Source organism: Anopheles coluzzii, chromosome 2 (assembly GCF_943734685.1).
Source record: "Anopheles coluzzii chromosome 2, AcolN3, whole genome shotgun sequence".
In the NCBI taxonomy this organism is placed as follows: Eukaryota; Metazoa; Arthropoda; class Insecta; order Diptera; family Culicidae; genus Anopheles; species Anopheles coluzzii.
In genome coordinates, this window is record NC_064670.1 from 26,563,287 (window position 1) to 26,576,802 (window position 13,516).

Below are 13,516 nucleotides of genomic sequence, written 5' to 3' on the forward strand. Positions count from 1 at the left end.
AAATTGTCCGGTAGAGTTGTGCTAAAGTCAAGCCTGTACTAAACTTTGATGTTTAATTTTCCCCCCAAAAACCGTCATTTGACAATTCAAATCAGCGATCTGTTTTATGCCGCTTCAAGTTTGCTGCGGAACTACGAAATCGTACCACACTCTGTGTGATTGATTGGAAAAAGTGAAAATTGATCCGAACACACCTTTACACGTTTGATTTGCGCATGTGAAAAACGTAGCTTTCTTGCTGAAGTACAAGCAAACAGTTACATTTCTTGACTTTTGTCGCACAAAGCGATGCGACCAGCTGGTCAAAGGTAAACAAGCAAGTGTAGCACCGAATCTAGAAGTTACGAAAACGCGCACGCACCATGAATAGCCAACTGTTGGCGGATCAGCAGCTGGCCAAGCTGTACTTTGTGCTGCGTACAGGCCACGGTTCCCATGAAAATGCATCTGAAGACATGAAAATGGCTTACACGGTAAGTATTGGGTGGGTTTTACCTGTACGAAGTGGGAAGCAATGCTACACCGCTTACTCTCTCCCCCTATCGCTTCTGTTTCTCCCACATCCCGGCAGACGGCACGGGAACACAACGACAACGAGGAGCTGCAGGGCTGGATCACCGAGGAGGAGTGTCTCAAGATGGACGAGCAGACGCTGACCAAGCGGCATGTGTTTGTGTTCGAAAAGTTCACCGGGACGGCGTTCGAGCACGCGCGCAAATCGCCCTCGACCGTGATCGGGCCGCGGTGTCTGATCAGCTGCTTCATGGACAACGAGACGATACCGCTTGGCGTGCATCCGGTGTACACGACGGCCATGCGCAACCTGACCGTATGCAGCAGCGGCCTGAAGGCGAAGGAGAAAACGCTCGTCAGTCAGCTGGTGTGCCATATGGGCGGGTACTATCTGGACGTGCTGAACGCCAGCTGCACCCATCTCGTGTCCTCCACGGTAAAGTCGGTCAAGTACGAGAAGGCGGCCGAGTGCAGGCTGCCCATCATGCACCCGGACTGGGTGAGCGCCGTCTGGGAGGAAAGTCAGCGGCGCGATCTGCACGCAACCGAGGCGGGCATGGTCGAGAAGTACCGGCTGCCGGTGTTTTACGCGCTCACGATCACGTCGACCGGGTTGAGCGCGGCGAGAAAGAACGAAATCAAAGCGCTGATCGAATCGCACGGCGGCAACTACGTCGGGTCGTTCAAGTCGGAAACGACCGACATACTGATCCTGGAGAAGACGGGCACCGATTCGGCCAAGTTCCGCGGTGCGGTACGGTGCAACAAGGAGTGTCTAACGCCCGAGTGGGTGGTGGACAGTGTGGCCAGCGGGTACGTGCGGCCGATCCAGCCGTACGAGGTGAAAAGCATGAAAGCTTCCACCCCGACGAAGGACGATGGGCCAGCGGGTGGGTCCGGCGGTGCGGTCGGTGTTCGCATTTCGGCCGGTGAATTTAATCCCGACTGTACGCAGCTGTCGGAGATTTCGCACGCCAACTTTTCCTCCCGCAACGAAACCATCAACGAAAGCATGATGAGTGGGGGAACGGCGGATGTAGCACCGGCGGGGAGTAGCTCGTCCGTCGCTCGCCCCGTGGGAAGCCAGCGGTACCGGGAGGTGCTGGCGCGCCTGACCGTACAGCAGGCCAAGAAGGCCGGACCGGTGCTGGATGGGTGCAGCGTGTTTTTGAGCGGGTTCACCGCGGAGGAGAAGGAAAAGCTGAACAAAATATTGAACGCAGTTGGCGCTGTGCGGTACGATGAGATAGCCAGCACCGCCATCAGCCACGTCATCGTCGGCGAGCAGCACGTGTCGGAGTTGAGCAAGTTGCGCGATTCGGCCGCCCACCTGCTGACGCTCGAGTGGTTGGCGAAATCGATCGAGCTGCGCCAGCTGGCCCCGGAGGACGCGAACGAGTATACGTTTCAACCGTCCGGGAAGGGCATTATGATGGAGCGCGCACCGGAACCACCGTCCCCATCGAGCAAAAAGAACCTGCAGCGCATGAATAGTAGCGTGTTCAAGCGACCGGATGTGCCGAAGTTCCGCCTAGAGGAAGCGACACCGCCGGAACCGGGCAAGGCGGCAACGGTGGCACCGGCGCCATTGCAACCGGCCGCAGCCAAGCAGCCGAGCGAACAGGACTCGATCATGCTGCAGTACATGGAGAAGAACATGGCCGAACGGTTACCGGCGGGCGAACCGAAACCGGCCGCTGGACTGCCCCCGTCGTCCTCGTCCAGCAGCAGCGCGGTGAGCCAGCTCGACTCGGAGATGGAGTCACAGCTGCCGGAGTTTATGCTTGGCAAGACGCTGTTTGTGTTCGGCTTCTCGGAGGAGGACGCCGTGCAGATCCTGTCCGACTGCAAGGAGTGCGGCGGTACGATCGTGGACGAAAGCTACACGGACGAGGTGGACTACATAGTGCTGCCGACGTCCTGCATCGGCACGCCGGACTTTGCCATAAGGGGGAAGCAAACGGTCAACTGCATTTGGCTCGAAAACTCGATCCAGAGCGGCCAGTGCTGCCCGATGGAGTACTACTACGAGCCGATCATCTACGGCGAGGATGATCCGACACCGCTGGAAGGGGAAACGGTCGTGATCAGCTCGTACTCCGGGCCGGAGCGTGAGTTTCTGATCGCGATGGGGAAGCTGCTGGGCGCGTGCGTCCAGGAGCGGCTGGTAAGGAAGGCCGCTCCACTGCTGGTGTGCAAGGAGCCGAGCGGTGCGAAGTACAATGCAGCCATTCAGTGGGAGCTGACCGTGGTTCGTGCCGAGTGGCTGCGGGAGTGTACGCGCCAGAAGCGCCGGGTGGCGGAAAATCCCTACCTGGTTGGGGACGCGATCTGCTCGGCGAAGAACGTTGCCGTCGGGGCGGGTGCGTGCCTTCCCATGACGTCGACCGACGATGTGGACATTGATTCCGTGCGCGAGGAGGCACGCATCGGCGAACCCGCGAGGGAAGAGGAGCTTTCGATGCATCCTCAGGCATCGTCGACGATGAAACCCGTGCCCAAGACGACGGGCGACCAGTTCCGGTACATTACGGTGCAGAAAACGCGCGAAGAGACGGAGTACGGGTTTACGCGTCTGTCCACGCCCCAGCTGCGGCAGCTGACCAGCGGCGAACGGATGCAGTACTCGCAGGAGATGGATCAGTACGAGGAGCTGATGAAGGCGCAGCGCGTCCAGCGGAAACCGTTCGATCCGAACGAGGGCAGCGTCTACGGTCAGGTTGCTGCGGATTCTCCCGCCGCCGGGGATGTGCTGCGTACGCGCCGGTTTACCGCCATCTCGGAGGAAGGCCGTGGCTCGTCCTCATCCCGCTCGCCCATCACACCGGTCGCCGGTGCCGGTGCTGGAGCGGCAGGAAGCAGCACCAACGTGACACCGGCCGGTGCGGGCATTGATTACGAAGCGCTGAGCGTTACCCAGCGCGTGATGGAGTTCGATACGCCCGTCCGCAACACGCTGTACAAGGTGCTGAAGGAGGCGGAAGAGGCCGAACGGAACATAACGCCCCGAACGCGGCGCGTGAAGGAGCTGCTAGCGACACCGCACGGTGGTGGCCCCGGGGCGGGCAGGGACGGCCACATCCGGACGCCGACGTTGCCCGACTGCATGACGAAGCCGGTCACACCGTACGGCTTCCGGCCGGACGCCAGCCCGGACAATCACGCCTACCACAAGCGCAAGTTGCAGTATTGGGATCGCTACCACAAACCGTCCACCAGCAACACCGCCGGTACGGCGAGTGTAGCCGGCGGCCCATCCGATCCGGTGGGCGACGAGACGGCTTCACAACGGGCACGCCGCCTGAGCACGCCGATCAGCGAGATAAAGCGTCGATTCTATGTGGAAAAGTTTGGCGAAGATTACGTGAACCACGTGGAGTCCAAGTGCTCGACGATGCCGCGCAAGACGCTCGATTTGAACCGTTCCGGGGAGGAAACGGACGAGGAAATTGCGAGCACAGCTCCACCGCCGCCGGCACCACAGTCGAGGAAGAATGGTGGCTCCCCACCAACCACGGTGGCCATGGGCGGAGGAGAGCATTCAGCTGACACGTCCACCATCTCGAGAGGATCACTCGATCGGGGCAATGTCAGTGCGGATAAGCGGTCGCGCAGCGAGCTCGAGCAGGAGGAGGACGATTACGGCGATCCAAACGCGACAGCCGACAAGTGCCGCAGTCCGGCGGGCGACGGAACGGATCTACAACCGGTGGCCAAAAAGCCGCTGCTCAATGCGGCCAAGGGCGATGCGTTCGTCCAGCGGCTGAGCGACGTCATTGCGGCCGCCAAAGAGTCGGCCAAGAAGAAGGCGAAATATCAGCTGGAAGCAGACACGGAACAGCAACCGACGGAACCGTACACCGAGATAGATTACGATACGGGTGGGTAATAGTGCAGAAGAGCGACTGTTGGAGGGGTGTTCTATAGCTTTTTGCTTTTTTGTTCTCCTTCACAGAAGTCAATGTGGGTGGTGTCGTTTGGCGCGAGCGGGACATTGAAAATATACAAGCGAACGAATCGCCGAAACCGAAAGCGTCGAAAGCGGCCGCCAACGACAAGAAGGAAAGCCCGGCACGGGGAGGTAATCCGCTCGCGATGAAGCACCGCGGTACGCCCGTCTTTGCCATCTCGGGCGTACCGGAGCAGGTGCGGCTCGAGCTGGCGAAAAAGATCGAACAGCTCAAAGGGGAGCTGGCGTCGGACCCGAACCGGTACGATCCGGCCTGCACGCACATCCTGTGCGGCAAGCCGAACCGTGGCGAAAAGATGCTGTCCGGCATCGCGGCGGGCAAGTGGTTGCTCTCTACCAAGTATCTGGACGACAGCTTCGAGGCGGGATACTTTTTGGATGTAAGAGAATAACCTTTTTAATGTGGTTTAGAAAAGCTTTTTTACTAATGTATCGTCCGCTCATGTTTGGCTTGCAGGAAGAATGCTACGAATGGGGCAACCCGAAAGCGGTGGGCAAGCTGACCGCCCTTGCGTCGGCCGGTGATCTGGAAACGGCCGCCGCTGCGTACACGTGGCGAACGCGCATCGCGAACGATGTGGGCAAACAGGACGGAGCGTTCACCGGGTTCCGGGTGCTGCTGGTCGTCCCGAAGAAGGACCAGTTCGTGCGGTTGCTCCAGTCCGGCGGCGGTTACGTGCTGGACGTGGATCCACCGTTCATCCACTCGGAGCGGGCGATGGCGGCCACTCACTGCTTCGTCGACCGGAAGGCGAAGCTGTCGAGCGAAGACCATCGTGCACTGGCCGAGGCCGGCATTGCGGTACTGTCGATCATGTACCTGAACGCGTACCTCACGTCGGAGCAGCTGCCCGATCCGAACGAATTTCAGCTTCCGATCTAGGCGCGTGTCGTGTACGTGACGGATCGCGAGTTTTTTTTTTATTGTTAAAAGGTAGATTATTTGTCTTTCTAATTGCATTTGCTTTATTTTCTTTCCGCTCTATTCCATATTATTGAATTGTATATACCTTCCGGGGGAACAGTCCATCTTCAATGGCGCTTCTGATGAACTCAAAGCAGAGCTTAACAATTATTCTCTTACGATATAGTTTGGAATAAAGCAACTCGGTTTCACCGTATATTTGCAATGTATATATTTTATGGCAGATAAAGGCACATTTTTCAAAATAATATTCTTATCAAACCATTTGCCCGCACTTGGTGCTACTCTGTTGTTGCGCTACTGGAAGACGCATGGAATGCATTAGATGCAATGTATCGTTTCTGTGTGTCGGTACAAATTTCGTACGTTATTCGTCTGTGTAGCCAATCGCTGGCCAAGTCTGTTACTGTTACTCACGCTTACGAGCTAGATAAATGCAACACCTGGTTTTCGTGTCCAATGTTTGAAGCTTTCGCTGTGTGGATCACTGCCTATCTCTTTGCTTCCTCTACATGCGGAACACACCGAAGCGAGTCTCGCCGACCGGCTGGTTCAGGGCCGCCTGCAAGCTAAGCCCCAGCACGCGGCGCGTATCGACCGGATCGATGATGCCATCGTCCCACAGCCGGGCCGTACTGTAGTACGGTGATCCTTCCGCCTCGAACTGCTGCACGATCGGCGCCTTGATGCGATTGCCAATCTCCTCCGTCCATTCGCGCCCGGTCCGGCGGTACTGCTCCTCGGTGATTTGGGCCAGCACACCGGCCGCCTGCGAGCCGCCCATCACCGAGATGCGACTGTTCGGCCACATGTAGAGGAAGCGGGGCGAGTACGCCCGACCGCACATGCCGTAATTGCCCGCCCCGTACGACCCGCCGATGATGAGCGTCAGCTTCGGCACGTTGGCACACGCGACCGCCGTCACCATCTTGGCACCGTTCTTCGCGATACCGCCCGCTTCCGCGTCCCGGCCCACCATGAACCCGGTAATGTTCTGCAGGAAGAGCAGCGGGATGCGCTTCTGGGCGCACAGCTGAATGAAGTGCGCCCCCTTGAGGGCACTTTCGGAGAACAGCACCCCATTGTTGCCCACGATGCCGACCAGCTGGCCGTACAGCCGGGCGTACCCGCACACGATCGTTTCGCCGTAAAACTTTTTAAACTCGGTAAACCGGCTGCCGTCCACGATGCGCGCAATCACCTCGCGCACGTCGAACGTTTTGGTCAGGTTCGAGCCGACGATGCCGTACAGATCGGTGGCCGGATACTGCGGCGGTTCCGGGTCCGTGCCGAACGTTAGCCCTTCCCGTGCCATCATCGTGGCCGTGCTGCTACCGGCCAGCTCGTTGTAGCTCGCACTGCCGGGGCGGTTCAGGTTCTGCACGACCTGGCGCGCCAGGTACAGTGCGTGCTCGTCGTCCACCGCGTAATGATCGGTCACGCCGGACGTGCGGCAGTGCAGATCCGCACCGCCAAGATCTTCCGCCGATACTACCTCGCCGGTTGCGGCCTTCACTAGTGGCGGTCCGGCCAGGAAGATTGTGCCCTGCCGCTTCACGATGATGCTTTCGTCGGCCATCGCCGGCACGTAAGCGCCGCCGGCCGTACAGCTGCCCATGACGACGGCAATCTGCGGAATGCCGCGGGCGGACATGTTTGCCTGGTTGTAGAAAATCCTGCCAAAGTGCATCTTGTCCGGGAACACGTCGGCCTGGCGGGGCAAGTTGGCACCGCCGGAATCGACCAGATAGATGCACGGCAGATTGTTCTCCTGCGCGATCTCCTGCGCACGCAGATGCTTCTTCACCGTGATCGGGTAGTACGTACCGCCCTTGACGGTCGCATCGTTGGCGACGATCACACACTCCACGCCCTGCACCCGGCCGATGCCGGTTACGATGCCGGCCGAGTTGACCACATCCTTGCCGTACATGTCGTGGGCGGCCAGCGTCGACAGCTCGAGGAACGGCGAGCCCGGATCGACCAGTCGGTTGATGCGATCGCGCGCCAACAGCTTCCCTTTGGACGTGTGCCGCTTGATCGCTTCCGGTCCACCGCCGGCAAGCACCTCCTGCGTGACACGCTTCAGGTTAACGACCAGCTCGTTCATTTGCCCATAGTTTTCCTGCACAAATGACAGCAAAAAGTTAAAAATCCATTATAAACGCTTGCGCAAAGATGTCGTCAGTGTGCGATCGCGGTTACCTTAAATTCTGCTGACTGGCGATTCACCTCCGTCGGCAGTACATTGGCTTCGGAAATGTGCACCGACCGAACCCCGAGAACGTTCGCCACCGATCCATGGTGGACACGTGTGAGGGAGAGAAGGCTCCGCGCTTTGGACAGCATGCTGCTGGCTTTCTTGGTGCGTCTGCGCCGGGGGAAACAGCGAACAGGCGAGTCTGTACGGCAATGGAGTTTGGCCAAAAAACGTGTGCCAATTTTCGAAAGTAAAAGTGTTATGTAAACATGCGCGATTAGATTAGAGGTGCAATGTTTACAAAAATGCCTGTCAGACGTAAGACGTTTCATCAGGGCGTAAGCACACACTCACACGCAGTGCCATGTGATAGAAGACGGTATCAGGAACGATCGCATTTGAACTTTGTTAAATAAGAAATTTTAGCTTATTTAGCATAAAATTGAATGTGAAAAAGTTGCCAAAATGTGTTTGTATTCCTGCAGCTTATCTATTTAATATTTTTACTTTAATGCCGTGCATCAAAATATATTGAGCTGATATGTACTTTGTAGGAATTACTGCAAGAAAGCACGCTCTCTATCCATTTTACTGAGTTGTAAATCTCGATTGAAATTACATTTGTCCGAAAGAGAAGGAGAATGAAATAAATAAAGAAACGATTGAGAAATGGTTACGCATTTTCTCACGCAACAAGTACGCTCTTTCGCCCCAGTGTAGAAGCACCCTAATCGTGCACCGTCCGGGCGAAATCCGCCTCATTTCGCTCGCCCACTTTGACAGCTACCGTTTCACCGCTGTCATTCCGTCTGCGATCACGTTTACCTAGGCGAGGACTTTTGCCCCAACTTTCGGAATAAAATATTCTGGAAAAATAGGATATTAACGTTCGTTTCAGTGCAGTATCGACTCATTCCCTTCCAATATGGTAAGTATTGCACGTTACGATCCGTTTATGGCACCGGCGAGCGTTGGTAGGGGTGAAATGGTTACCATTTGTTTACCGGCATGTTCGCGAGCACGCTTTTCTTTGTAAACTCTTCCTTATACGGGTTTTCCGGCCGCTTTTAGAGTGTAAAACGGGCAAATAATCTGCTAGACGGTAAAAAGTGTGTTGTTTTTCGTTAGTAGAGCGTCTTAAAAGATTCATTCGTGCGCTTGCTGTAGCAAATGTCTCGAGAACATTGCTCCCGCAAGCATACGGCACATGACGACGCACACACACACATACATACAACCCACGCACCCACACAGAAACGTTCGCCATGATTCACCACCACCCGGCTTCTTGGATGATACATTCTTTCCATCTTGCTATTTGCTTGCAGCAACCGCAAATCATTCTGCTGAAGGAGGGCACCGATACCTCGCAGGGCAAGCCTCAGCTAGTGTCGAACATCAATGCCTGCCAGTCGATTGTCGATGCGGTGCGGACGACACTCGGCCCCCGCGGTATGGACAAGCTGATCGTGGACAGCAAGGGTAAGGCCACGATTTCCAACGACGGTGCGACAATCATGAAGCTGCTGGACATCGTGCACCCGGCGGCCAAGACGCTCGTCGACATTGCCAAATCGCAGGACGCGGAGGTGGGCGACGGTACCACGAGTGTGGTGCTGCTGGCCGGCGAGTTCCTGAAGCAGCTGAAGCCGTTCGTGGAGGAGGGCGTGCATCCGCGCATCATCATCAAAGCGGTACGCAAAGCGCTGAACCTGTGCGTGGCGCAAATCAACGAGCTGGCGTTCAAGATCGAAAAGCACGACACCGAGAAGCACCGGGCGCTGCTGGAGAAGTGCGCCGCGACCGCGCTCAACTCGAAGCTCATCCACCAGCAGAAGGAGTTCTTCTCGAAGATGGTGGTCGACTCGGTTACGACGCTGGACGTGCTGCTGCCGCTGAACATGATCGGCATCAAGAAGGTGACGGGCGGTGCGCTCGAGGACTCGATGCTGGTGGAGGGTGTCGCCTTCAAGAAGACGTTCGCGTACGCCGGGTTCGAGATGCAGCCCAAGAGCTACGACAACGTGAAGATTGCGCTGCTGAACATTGAGCTCGAGCTGAAGGCGGAGCGGGACAATGCGGAGGTGCGCGTGGACAATGTGGCCGAGTACCAGAAGGTGGTGGACGCCGAGTGGCAGATACTGTACGACAAGCTGGCCAAAATCCACCAGTCCGGTGCGCAGGTCGTGCTGTCCAAGCTGCCGATCGGCGACGTGGCGACACAGTACTTCGCCGACCGGGACATGTTCTGTGCCGGGCGCGTACCGGAGGAGGACCTGAAGCGCACGCTCAAGGCGTGCGGTGGCGCGGTCATGACGACGGTACAGGACATCAGCGACAAGGTGCTGGGCACGTGCGCACACTTCGAGGAGCGGCAGATCGGTAGCGAGCGGTTCAACCTGTTCCAGGGCTGCCCGAACGCGAAAACGTGCACGATCATACTGCGCGGCGGTGCGGAACAGTTTCTGGAAGAGACGGAACGTTCGCTGCACGATGCAATCATGATTGTGCGGCGCACGATTCGCAACGATTCCGTTGTGGCCGGTAAGTTTGCTGGCGAGCGGGGTTGTACACGATGAGGAAGGAGTGCTTCAATGTTGTCTATTTCCCTTTTTTATCTCTTTCCCAGGCGGTGGTGCAATTGAGATGGAGCTGTCGAAAATGCTACGCAACTATTCGCGCACAATTGCCGGCAAGGAGCAGCTGCTGATCGGCGCCATGGCCAAGGCGCTGGAAATCATCCCCCGTCAGCTGTGCGACAATGCGGGCTTCGATGCAACCAACATTCTCAACAAACTGCGCCAGAAACACGCACAAGGTATGTGGGACTGGTCTTCTAGGTATTCGATATGCCTTGGTTGGTTTATTTTAATCTCAATTCCTTTTCCCATTGTGCCCATTGCCCCCACTGTCCCAGGTTGCCAATGGTACGGTGTGGACATTATGAAGGAACACATTGCCGACAACTTTGAGGCGTTCGTGTGGGAACCGTCGGTCATCAAGATCAACGCACTGACGGCTGCCTGTGAGGCCACGTGCATGATCCTGTCCGTGGACGAAACGATCAAAAGCCCCAAATCGGGCGCCGGTGAAGCACCGCAGCCACCGATGGGCCGCGGAATGGGACGTCCGTTCTAAGCCGGGTTCATCGGCCTTACTTACTACCGTTTTTCTTTTTAGTTTTGCGTACGCTTTACACTGTCATTTCTCATCTTTCTCAACCAAATAACCAAATCGTCTCTTCTCACTGTCGTGCTCTAACACACCCCCCTTTCCATCACACCCAAGGCACACACACCTCATGCACATTCGGTTTCGCGATTTTCGAAGCACACGCGCATTATTTTGGCGTAACATTAAGTTCACCCGTAACTAATACAATGAAGCAGAAGCGAGAGAGATAGAGAGAGAGAGAGAGAGAGAGGGGAGATTCGGAACCGGAAACAAAATGCCTTTTTCTTACTGCATCGCTCTCATGAAATGAATAAATTACGAGCGAAATAATCGATCCATTCAAAGATAATACTGTTCGTTGGTTAGAAATTCTGGCGAAAGAAAGGTTGCGGTTGCTTATGGTCGGTACATTATAATTAGCTTGAAAATCAAGCATGCAATTTTATTAAATTATTACAAGCGCCACAAGATTCGGTGAGCCACTACAAAGTTGCAAACACGATTACTCACACCAACTCCCGAGTATACACTTTTTCCACCACCGTCAGCCTTTGATTGGTATGTAAATATAAGCTCAAATTACCAGTTTTTGTCCCACACCATCCCGGGCAAAGGTTCCGCACACCGGATTGTTGCTGGCTCACTGTAACCGTAACCGTGCACCATGAAAGTACTTTTAATGGTGTCCCTCTGCTGCATTGCGACCAGCTTGTGTGCCATGGTACCGGTTTCAGACCATCACCGGAACAAGTACCATCACCTAACGGTTCCGATTGCCCACCATTTCAAGGACACCAACATCCCGGTCGTATTTTGGCTAGACAGCCCAGTGTACGTAACGAATCAGTCCACTCAGCTCGATGCACTGCACGCGATCGTGCTGGCCCATAGCGATTGGATGGTGGCGGTCTTTCGTAGCTCGCTGCGATGCATGCGGTGCCGCACCCGTTTGCAGAACGTGTTCATAGCGGCAACGGTACGCTCGTTGCAGACGTTTCTCGCCAGCCTGGAGTACGATTGTTTCTATCCCAGTGGGCGGTACATTTTCATCGTCACGGAGCAACTTGCACGGGAGGCAACAGGCGTGCGGGATGTGTTTGAAATTGTTTGGAAAAATCGAATCGTACATGTTGTGCTTATAGTGAGCCGCTCAAACGATACAGCGAGGTTCCGTGCGTACGGATACGAACCGTACGCGTATGGGAAATGTGGTAAAGTGCGGGTGAAACTGATCGACCGGTATACAGACGCTGGATGGCGCCGGTTGGCGGGCGGTTGGTTTAACTGCGGACTTCCAAATTTCAACCAATGTCCCCTCAAGGTGGCAACGTTCGAAAGCAAACCCTTCGTCATGGTGCGAACCGTCGGCAACGAGACCCGCTACTCCGGGCTGGAGGTGAAAATATTCAACCACATTGCGGCGAAGCTGAACGTCAGCATCGTGTACACGCCGCCGCCAAACAACACGCGTTGGGGCATACTGTTGCCGCACAACAGCACCGGCCAGATGGGCATGTTGCAGCGTAACGAGGCGGACGTCGGGTTCGGCTCCGTCGGTCGCAGCATCGAGCGGGACCTCTATCTGCGCTCCAGCGTGCCCAGCATCGTGTCGCAGCTTTCGATGACCATACCGCCCCGGCTACCGTACACGGCCCTGGAGAAGCTGTTTCTCCCATTGCGGCCGTCCGCGTGGCTGCTGGTGGCGGCCGGGTACACCACCATCCTGTGCCTGTACGTGGTACTGTTCCGCGGGAAGCATCGACCGCGCCGGGAACGCATACCCGGCCTGTACTACACCTTCTGGACGATCCTGATGGGTGGACCGGGTCGGGAAGTGCACCGGCACAGTACTCGGCTCTACGTCATCAGCCTGGTGCTGAATGCGCTGATCGTGCGCAACCTCTACCAGTCGGCGTTGTTTCAGCGGCTCAAGTCGAACGATCTGATGGCAGCCAATCTGCACACCTACCAGGACATCAATAAGGCGGGCCTGAGCTACTACATGTTCAGAGCGACGGTACGGTTCTACGCCGACAATCCGGAAGTGAATGGCAGGTAGGAGCCGACTGCTAAGGACGCACAGAATTACGGCAGTGAATTGTATTTTTTTTTTTCGTCTTCCGCTTTGCAGCATTCGAGCCATCGCGAACGAAAACATCGACTGGGACGAGGTGATGTACAACATTTCGCAGCACCGGCTGAAGGGTGTGATCCCGCTGTCGCTAGAAAGCATAGCGTACTACGTGAAGCATCGCGGCCAGCAGCAGAAGGGCGCCATGGTGTACGTGAGCGAGCACACCGCCATCAGCTACTACGTTGCGTTCCATTTCCCGCGGCGGACGGCGCTGCAGCAACCGTTCGACCGGTTGCTGCACCGGCTGCAGGCCGGCGGCTTCATTCTGCACTGGAGGGCCGAGTACCGCAACAATCCGAACGGTGCGACGAACTACGAGCAGCAGGACGGTGTGGTGCCGACGCCGCTGCAGCTCCAGCAGATAGCGGGCGGGTTCTACCTGTGGGCGCTCGGTTTGCTAGCGGCGACCGTTGCGTTTGTCGGCGAGTTTGCCGTATCGAAGGTTAATCGTGCGAGCAAGCATATTTAGCTGGAGAGTGAATGTTTGATGAGTGTGTTATTACGATAATACGATACTATATCGTGTGTGTCTTGGCCGTTTGTTGGCATTCCACTTTGCACATTACGACTCTAGCTAAAGGACGATAAAACACACGGCTT

The 13,516-nt window shown here is 56.3% G+C and overlaps 4 protein-coding genes across 4 annotated transcripts; 3 read left to right on the plus strand and 1 right to left on the minus strand.

Moving 5' to 3' along the window:
- The first annotated feature begins 69 nt into the window (after positions 1–69).
- Positions 70–5,604, plus strand: LOC120953358 (DNA topoisomerase 2-binding protein 1). Its single transcript, XM_040373224.2, has 4 exons — positions 70–473; positions 572–4,394; positions 4,469–4,863; positions 4,941–5,604. The coding sequence occupies exons 1-4, from the start codon at positions 363–365 to the stop codon at positions 5,364–5,366; spliced, it is 4,755 nt and encodes a 1,584-aa protein (XP_040229158.2). The 5' UTR covers positions 70–362; the 3' UTR covers positions 5,367–5,604.
- Positions 5,603–7,918, minus strand: LOC120953359 (probable methylcrotonoyl-CoA carboxylase beta chain, mitochondrial). The gene is made up of 2 exons (XM_040373226.2): positions 7,614–7,918; positions 5,603–7,533 (listed from the first exon to the last, which is right to left on the minus strand). Exons 1-2 carry the CDS (start codon positions 7,755–7,757, stop codon positions 5,917–5,919), a joined length of 1,761 nt encoding a protein of 586 aa, XP_040229160.2. The 5' UTR covers positions 7,758–7,918; the 3' UTR covers positions 5,603–5,916.
- A 469-nt stretch (positions 7,919–8,387) lies between these two features.
- Positions 8,388–11,131, plus strand: LOC120951372 (T-complex protein 1 subunit eta). The gene is made up of 4 exons (XM_040370049.2): positions 8,388–8,536; positions 8,937–10,152; positions 10,238–10,426; positions 10,526–11,131. Exons 1-4 carry the CDS (start codon positions 8,534–8,536, stop codon positions 10,744–10,746), a joined length of 1,629 nt encoding a protein of 542 aa, XP_040225983.1. The 5' UTR covers positions 8,388–8,533; the 3' UTR covers positions 10,747–11,131.
- An 88-nt stretch (positions 11,132–11,219) lies between these two features.
- LOC120952736 (uncharacterized) lies at positions 11,220–13,398 on the plus strand. Its single transcript, XM_040372206.2, has 2 exons — positions 11,220–12,837; positions 12,914–13,398. The coding sequence occupies exons 1-2, from the start codon at positions 11,447–11,449 to the stop codon at positions 13,383–13,385; spliced, it is 1,863 nt and encodes a 620-aa protein (XP_040228140.2). The 5' UTR covers positions 11,220–11,446; the 3' UTR covers positions 13,386–13,398.
- Positions 13,399–13,516: the final 118 nt, after the last annotated feature.

Excerpts from the sequence above, each read along its gene's own strand:
- LOC120953358 (XM_040373224.2), top strand. The coding sequence starts at position 363 with ATGAATAGCCAACTGTTGGCGGATCAGCAGCTGGCCAAGCTGTACTTT. Across the intron at positions 474-571 it reads ACATGAAAATGGCTTACACG|ACGGCACGGGAACACAACGA; the intron begins GTAAGTATTGGG and ends ACATCCCGGCAG. Across the intron at positions 4,395-4,468 it reads CGAGATAGATTACGATACGG|AAGTCAATGTGGGTGGTGTC; the intron begins GTGGGTAATAGT and ends TCTCCTTCACAG.
- LOC120953359 (XM_040373226.2), bottom strand. The coding sequence starts at position 7,757 with ATGCTGTCCAAAGCGCGGAGCCTTCTCTCCCTCACACGTGTCCACCAT. Across the intron at positions 7,534-7,613 it reads GCCAGTCAGCAGAATTTAAG|GAAAACTATGGGCAAATGAA; the intron begins GTAACCGCGATC and ends TCATTTGTGCAG.
- LOC120951372 (XM_040370049.2), top strand. Across the intron at positions 10,153-10,237 it reads CAACGATTCCGTTGTGGCCG|GCGGTGGTGCAATTGAGATG; the intron begins GTAAGTTTGCTG and ends TCTCTTTCCCAG. Across the intron at positions 10,427-10,525 it reads GCGCCAGAAACACGCACAAG|GTTGCCAATGGTACGGTGTG; the intron begins GTATGTGGGACT and ends CCACTGTCCCAG.
- LOC120952736 (XM_040372206.2), top strand. The coding sequence starts at position 11,447 with ATGAAAGTACTTTTAATGGTGTCCCTCTGCTGCATTGCGACCAGCTTG. Across the intron at positions 12,838-12,913 it reads AATCCGGAAGTGAATGGCAG|CATTCGAGCCATCGCGAACG; the intron begins GTAGGAGCCGAC and ends TCCGCTTTGCAG.